At 44.7% G+C, this 7,978-nt stretch overlaps 1 protein-coding gene across 1 annotated transcript; it reads right to left on the bottom strand.

Moving 5' to 3' along the window:
* Window positions 1–204: 204 nt before the first annotated feature.
* Window positions 205–4,010, bottom strand: LOC123112580 (uncharacterized). The gene is made up of 6 exons (XM_044533610.1): window positions 3,711–4,010; window positions 2,786–2,821; window positions 2,238–2,710; window positions 1,890–2,151; window positions 1,740–1,812; window positions 205–542 (listed from the first exon to the last, which is right to left on the bottom strand). Exons 2-5 carry the CDS (start codon window positions 2,792–2,794, stop codon window positions 1,768–1,770), a joined length of 789 nt encoding a protein of 262 aa, XP_044389545.1. The 5' UTR covers window positions 2,795–2,821; window positions 3,711–4,010; the 3' UTR covers window positions 205–542; window positions 1,740–1,767.
* Between the last annotated feature and the right edge of the window lie 3,968 nt (window positions 4,011–7,978).

The raw sequence follows: 7,978 nt of genomic DNA on the forward strand, positions 1-7,978 counted from the left end.
GTATTTTGAAGCCTCATCCCCACTTTACGGTAACTCATGTACTAGCAAGTCACCACGTAGACACGCAGTGTAACTCTTGCACAACTTAGCAGTCAACCTGGTGACAACGTGTAACCTGATATTGTTCAACTAACGCTCTAATGATTAAAATAAAATTATTCGCCTGATGACTTCAAGAAATATAACCATCAAGTAACACACAAATCAACCTAGTAAAACCAAGATTTATCAGTCAAACGAGATAACTGCTGAACCCAAATGAGCAAAACTGAGCTGTATACCCTCATTTAGCACAACGAAGACTGATCCATAGTTTGGCTGAGATGAAACTATCCTTTTGAGATACATGAGACAAACATAGCAGGCTGCTTATGATCGGTCCACCCATGAAAGCAATGTTCAGTGAACTTGGTAAAGACTGCATCTATGCATTGTGACATTCAAAATAAAGTTGAATTGAAGCTTTGTAGGCACTGCGAGTTGGTGAAGAAGGCATGACACTTCATGTACAAAATTGCAATTAGACCATAGGAGTCAGCATCCTGAATCATAAGAATTACATGCAGAACTGTTCTCAGTGACCAAACAAGTAAGGAGAAAGATAAGAATACAGATTGAGTAGTAACCAAACCATCTACGGAATTACTAATCTTGAGTTCTTGACACTGTCAATTCTTACTGAAAATATCCAAGGTTTTGCGTCAAAAGAAAAACGGAAGGTGCGATTCTAGTAAAATTCTACTTACAATCGGCTAAACTGTTACAAGTAACTCGATAAAAATCAAATGGAGATATAGTGTGATTAGACTAGCTCAACTCATATTTATTTTTCCTAGTGATCGAAAAATGGACATGCAGCACCATACAAACTGATTCTTTCTAGTGATAGAAATCTAGAGTTGCTGTCGTACTTATATAGGCAACCATAGCTTGTGATCTCCATGCAGGGATTAGGATTTCAGTGTGCAAATGATAGCACGCTGCACTACTTATCAATCTCATACAGTTAAATGATTAATCCAGGACCACGTGTGAAGAAGAATTGTTGCATTCTAACTGTAAACATTTTATTACCAGTTCAAAGGAGTAGGGCACAATGAACGAAAGAAGCTAAGGAATCAAAGCGCAAAGTTAATGTTACATATCATATATACCAAGATTTCTCACAGAAATCACAATCACAGACACTGTCTGAAAAGAGCACTCTGAGTATCAAGTGCAACCAAAAATAAGTTTCTTAATTTTTGTGTTACTCCCATACAGTATAGGAACTTTCATGGAATTCAAATCAAAAAATGAAAAAAAGGGCAACCTGGTACATGTAGCTCCCGCTTGCGCAGGGTCCAGGGAAGGGTCCGACAAGAATATTATAAACAAAAATACATGTTGTAGTATGTAACAGGTGCATTTAACTGGAGTTGCACAAGAGAAGGTATGATAGCTTGTGCTCTTACACTGACACCACTTGAACAAAATCCAAACTACGTGTACAAGGTTCAATTGCAAGAAAGGCAATCGAATACACACATCCACAAAGTCAGAAATGATTGAGAAACTGAGTTGCCAAATTAACAACCTCGGTCGTTTTCAAAATTCATTTGTACTAACAATGCAACTGTTTAAAGCAGATTAATTCAATTGAACGACGTGTTTAAACTCTAAAGCACCTACAACCAATTTGATAGAAGCTAGAATAGCAGCAGCAAAATCAGAAGTATGCAGAAAATCAAAAGTCTGACCTGCTCATGACCTCTCTTCTTGCTTCTTCTAACCTCCCATCTTCTTCTTTTTTCGCTCTTTCATCAATTTCTTCTATATTGACACAAGTGTAACTAGAGTTACACGAAACCATTTATTTTTTATGCCATTCTAAGTAAATATCAATGTACCTCTATTTTCCTCCTTGTCTTCCTGAAAAAATACCGGGCATGACGTGCATAAATCAGATCAGAAAAACAATTAACTTCATCACTCCATATTCTTGGATGATTGGTGTCTACTGAACCAACAAACAGACCACTGAAGTCAAATACGGGTGCTCCCAGTAGCTCTTCAATTTTGGTTGTACAACCAAAAGTAAACCACTTCCCACTTCTCGGCACGATGCTGTCGGAATCAGCAGGATTGGCAATAGCTTCAGTTGTTGGGTTACTACAATAGGTCAGCGTACAATTAATCAACAGCACCAAATATGGTTATTAAGCTGCATGAAAAATTGTAAGAGTGGGAAAACTTACATAACAGAACTTTGGTACGAATTCAAGCAACCCAAGTGCACATTTGATAGAATGAGGACATCGTCCCTGCCAATCCTCTTTCTACTGCGGAGCACTGGATGATAAGGGTGATCAGGCTGTTCTACTGACAATATCGTGACTGACTTTGTTTTTTTGATAAAGATTTTAGCAGCCTTCTCATTATTATCATGGAAACGAACACTGAAAGTATCAAAAGCAGCTGTGTTGATTTGCGAATGATGGACAGCTATAAAGATAACTCTTTTACTAGCTCCAATGATAAAACCAGTGCATGATTTATAATGGGTAGTTCGCATGTTTTGTTGAATATAACGATCTCGCTCTTCTCCTTCCATCGGTGGCATATCCATAAATTGACGGTGAGTCCCACGGGTTTCGAATGACATAACAAGTACAACTGAGCGAGAGACTTTGATTGTCAGATCATCCAAGAACTCTTGGCTCCCACAAATCTAAGAAATAAAAACAAGAATTAGTACTTCAAACATGTCATGTTAGTTTCCATAGATAATGTCAAATAGGAATACCGGAGCCATTGCAGTTGCGCGTTCACGATCTGTGATCTGCACAGAGGAAGCATGTCAGAGTGTCAACTACTAGCAAATACAATGCCATAGCAGCTCATTATAAGAGATAACCAAAATGATGAACAAACGACTGGCACCAACTCACAACATATATGGGTAAGCATAAAGCAATAACGAGAGTGCACATTGGTGATGATAAAATGACCTCGGTTTGGGTCCGCTCTACTTGGCATTTCCATGGCCATTAACCACACATTGCCCAGACAATCATCGCCGTGACCGAGTGCTCTGTAAGCAACGAATGGCAGATTAAAACTTGGCCTCTGCCTGCCTCTGAACCAAACTCCGAACTTCATCTACTGCAAATTCTCTGCAATCAGCAGGAGATGGAAGATGGGCCAAGTTTTCAACCAGAACATTTTACACTACGTACATGCTCTGTTGTAAACAACAGAGAAGTTCATTTTGCAGCACCAGATGAATCCAATTTTTTGCATGGCAAACAACTACCTCTCAGTGATGTTGTGCTGAAACAAGGGTGCTCACAGTGAATAATTTGTCTCTAACGTACTTGGGGTTGGATCATAAATCCACAGTTGCATTGACGGAGAAAGAGATGTGTTCTCAACAGTGAAACATTGAGACGCGCAACTCTCGGCCGAACATGAAAAGAAGTGCACGTCGAAAGACGGATTTCTTTCAAACAAACAAAAAAAGACTGATCGCATTATATTAAGCTCTTCTAGTGTCTCTGCCCCCGGCATAGAATTCATCCAAAAGAAGTAGTACGTATTAGCGACGACAGTATGATCTACGAAAAGGAGGCAGTTGATTACTAGTTCTATATTACCCCGCAAAAGAAAAATAGCCCAAGATTTATCGGGTTCCAGAGACGCTAGATGAAGAGAGGAGAGGAGAAACTCACCACCGCTGCTCTTCCCGACCAGCCGCTACTGCTGTTTCCTGCCTGCCCCCACGTCCCCGATCGCCTCCTTCCGCCACCGCTGTGGTTCCCCGCCTCCCCGCTCGCCGCCTTCCGCCCCCGCGCCCGCTGGGGTGCTCCTGGTTCCCCTAGCCCCCGTCCAACCCGCCGCCTTTGGCCGGTCCTTCCACCAGCGCCTGCGGTGCGGCGCCGCCAGAGATTCGCGAGGGAGAGACGAGAGGGCAGCGGAGCAAGCGGCCGAGGGTTAGGTCCACGTGTGTTACTTGCCCGATCTATATAGAACTGAATCTCAGGAGGGGAGAGGAGTAGGTAAGGATGAACACCACAGAGGACAGCGCTCTCTCTCTCTCTCTCTCTCGAGTTTTTTTTCTTTTTTTACCTCAACAACAGGAGGCGCTCGGAGCGCCAAACTTTTCATTCAGCTCAGTAACAAAAAACTCTGAAACTGAAAAATCAGATAGAAGAGAATCTACAAGGCAAGCCAATTTTTTTAAGAGTACGTAAAATATGTACCATTGATTTATAGAAGGCAAAGATTAGTTACAAGAATTACAATTGATGGCCAAACCACAATCGGTTGGCACATCGAACTCACCACTCCAACTCAAGCACTCTACTACTCAAATAAATGTTGGACTCCTCTTCCTCCTGCCGACACTCATCTCAAAAGTTCCCGATGTATCAATTCAACATTGCCCCATTCCTCTGTGATAGCATTTGTAGCAAATACTCTGCCATTTCTGTGTTTCCACAAGTTCCAGCAAACTAGGATGCAGAAAGCATTTGCGGTAGGTCTTGGTAATACGCTTCCTCGACTTTGCCCACCAATCCTCCAGATTGTGCGGAAGTATCTATGCCAAGTCTCCTAAAGCTTAGGAACCAGACCTGTCGAGCAAAAACGCACTGAAGTAGAATATGGTCCATAGTGTCCTCCTCCTGATCACACAGGTAGCAAACTGAAGTCTGATCCTGTAGCCCATGCCTGAATCTAAGGTCCGACGTCCAAAGATGATAGTGCAAGGCCAGCCATATGAAGATCTTGCAAGTGAGCGGTGCCCAGCACCGCCAAACTGCAGATGCACATTGGAATCCCATGCCCCCTTCGCAAAGCATCTTGTAAGCAGAGCTAGCCGTATACATGCCTGAGGCATCCCATTGCCAGACCATCTTGTCCTCCACAGCTGGAGTGATTTCCGCATCGATCAGTCTATCCCAGAGATGGATGAACTGAATCAGACCCTCAGTCGACATCTCTACTACAATGTCGGATGTCCATGCGTGTAGATGAATCACATCCTTTATAGTCCTTTTGTTCACGACTTGTGTCTTGACCTTTTCCACGATCAAGGGGGCGATTTCAGCAATACAAGCTCCATTTATTCCTGTGTGTAGGAGAATAGATTTGGCTATGCAGCTCACGATGTATTGATCGAATGTATAAATACGTATATATGATGTACAAGGGTAGCCACATCCTCAACTATGCATGGAAGATGAGGTGGGCTTGACATACAAGTGATACATGCAATCACATATTCAACACCCCCCCCCTCTTCTCGGTAGTTAATACGTCACTTGTGATGCATAGACTGGACCTAAACTCCTCAAAAGTAGTGGCCAGTAACCCCTTGGTCATCACGACGGCGAATTGCTGAGTGGTGGGAACATGCAAGATGCGGACGTGTCCGATAGCCACCTGCTCGCGCCGAAGTGAATGTCAAGTTCAATGTGATTTGTGCGATGATGATGAATGGGGTTGGCAGAGAGGTAGACGGCAGAGGCATTGTCGCAGTAGACGATGGTGGCCTTGGGAACGTTAAGATGTAACTTCTTAAGAAGTGGTCGAAGCCATGAACACTCAGCGATGGCGTTAGTCGCCCAGTACTCCACCTCGGCACTAGGACGTGACACCATGGGTTGTCGTTTAGACGACCACGATATGAGTGAGGGCCAGAGGTAAAACAATAGCCAAAGGTGGATCGACGAGTGTTGGGATAACCAGCCCAGTCGGTGTCGAAGTAGGCAACCAGGTCGGTGGATGATGAGGCCGACAATGTGAGACCAAGAGCCATAGTGCCGCAGATGTTCCAATGAGAATCACGGGGAGAATGCATGTGAAGACACACCTGATGTACAACATACTGCAAGCCCGGTCGAGTGAGCGTCAAGTACTGGAGAGCACCGACAATGGAGCGTTAGAAGACAACGTCCAGTGCGGGCGAACCGTCAAGTGCAAAAATCTTGGCCTTCATGTCGATAAGTGTTGGTACATGCTTGCAATTAAGCATGCCGGCACGCTCGAGCAACTCATGGGCATACTTCCGTTGATGAAGAAAGAACCCATCGATACGTCGCACCACCTCAATCTCGAGGTAGTAGTGCAAAGAACCTATGATGAGGACAACAATACCATTGTTACACCCACAACCCCTGTTGCTATACCTACTGGACCAATTACTAGAGCTCGCGCACGCCAGTTATATTATCAGGTACATTCGTTTCTTGGTAATGATTCTAATGTTCATCACAATATGATGCTGCCTAAATTGGATACATTTGTCTTGCTTACAAATGAAGGGCCTAACTTGGACAAGAAGGATGAACATTGGAGCAAGATCAAGCATGGAGATGATGGCATGCGCAAGGGGAACAAGAACGGAGTTACACGTGATGATTTCAAGACTTTGAAGCCACCATAATGAGTGCATGAAGCCTTGGACGAAATATACAAGCTGCAACTTCATAAATTTCGTCCAGACGCTATTATAGGTGCTGCATCACCTTATTTTTGGGCCAGGACCATGTAATTTCGAAATACTTAAGTATGGGTTGTTTTTAGAGTCCGTATGTGTGGGGAAACAAGAGTTATGGCTGGTTTTGGACCCCCTCTCCCAAGGGTCATGAAATTCCCCCCTCTTCCTCCATATATACAGTCCTTAGGGCGTTGTTTAGACTTTCGGTTTTGTTTAGATTAAAGTTCTCCATAGGTGCAACTTCGCATACTTTGTTTGTGTTCAACGACCAGACAAAGATGTCACAGAACCCCACTTGATCAATAAAGTTTTCCTCTTAAATTCACAATAACCAGATTGCAATATCAGTTTCTTGCCTGTTCTTCGTTTGCCTGCAGGAAACAGACCCTCGTGGTCAGGTTGATCGGGCTCCCGCTGTTGGGGAACGTAGTAATTTCAAAAAAAATCCTACGCACACGCAAGATCATGGTGATGCATAGCAACGAGAGGAGAGAGTGTGTCCACGTACCCTCGTAGACCGAAAGCGGAAGCGTTAGAACAACGCGGTTGATATAGTCGTACGTCTTCACGGCCCAACCGATCAAGCACCAAAACTACGCCACCTCCGAGTTCTAGCACACGTTCAGCTCGATGACGTCCCTCGAACTCCGATCCAGCCGAGTGTCGAGGGAGAGTTTCGTCAGCACGACGGCGTGGTGACGATCTTGATGTTCTACCGTCTCAGGGCTTCGCCTAAGCACCGCTACGATATTATCGAGGTGGACTATGATAGAGGGGGGCACCGCACACGGCTAAGAGATCCAAGGGATCAATTGTTGTTGTGCCTAGAGGTGCCCCCCTGCCCCCGTATATAAAGGAGCAAGGGGGGAGGGGGCGGCCAGCCTAGGAGGGGCGCGCCAAGGGGAGTCCTACTCCCACCGGGAGTAGGACTTCCTCCTTCCTTGTTGGAGTAGGAGAAGGGGGAAAGAGGGGGGGAGGAGGAAGGAAGAGGGGTCCGCACCCCTTGTCCAATTCGGACCAGAGGGGGGCTGCGCGCCTCCTTCCTTTCGGCCTCTCTCCTCTATTCCCGTATGGCCCAACAAGGCCCATATACTCCCCGGCGAATTCTCGTAACTCTCCGGTACTCCGAAAAATACCCGAATCACTCGGAACCTTTCCGAACTCCGAGTATAGTCGTCCAATATATCGATCTTTATGTCTCGACCATTTCGAGACTCCTCGTCATGTCCCCGATCTCATCCGGGACTCCGAACTCCTTAGGTACATCAAAACTCATAAACTCATAATATAACTGTCATCGAAACCTTAAGCGTGCGGACCCTACGGGTTCGAGAACTATGTAGACATGACCTAGAACTATTCTCGATCAATAACCAATAACGGAACCTGTATGCTCATATTGGCTCCTACATATTCTACGAAGATCTTTATCGGTCAAACCGCATAACAACATACGTTGTTCCCTTTGTCATCGGTATGTTACTTGCCCGAGATTCG

This window comes from Triticum aestivum, chromosome 5B (assembly GCF_018294505.1).
Source record: "Triticum aestivum cultivar Chinese Spring chromosome 5B, IWGSC CS RefSeq v2.1, whole genome shotgun sequence".
Taxonomy (NCBI): domain Eukaryota; kingdom Viridiplantae; phylum Streptophyta; class Magnoliopsida; order Poales; family Poaceae; genus Triticum; species Triticum aestivum.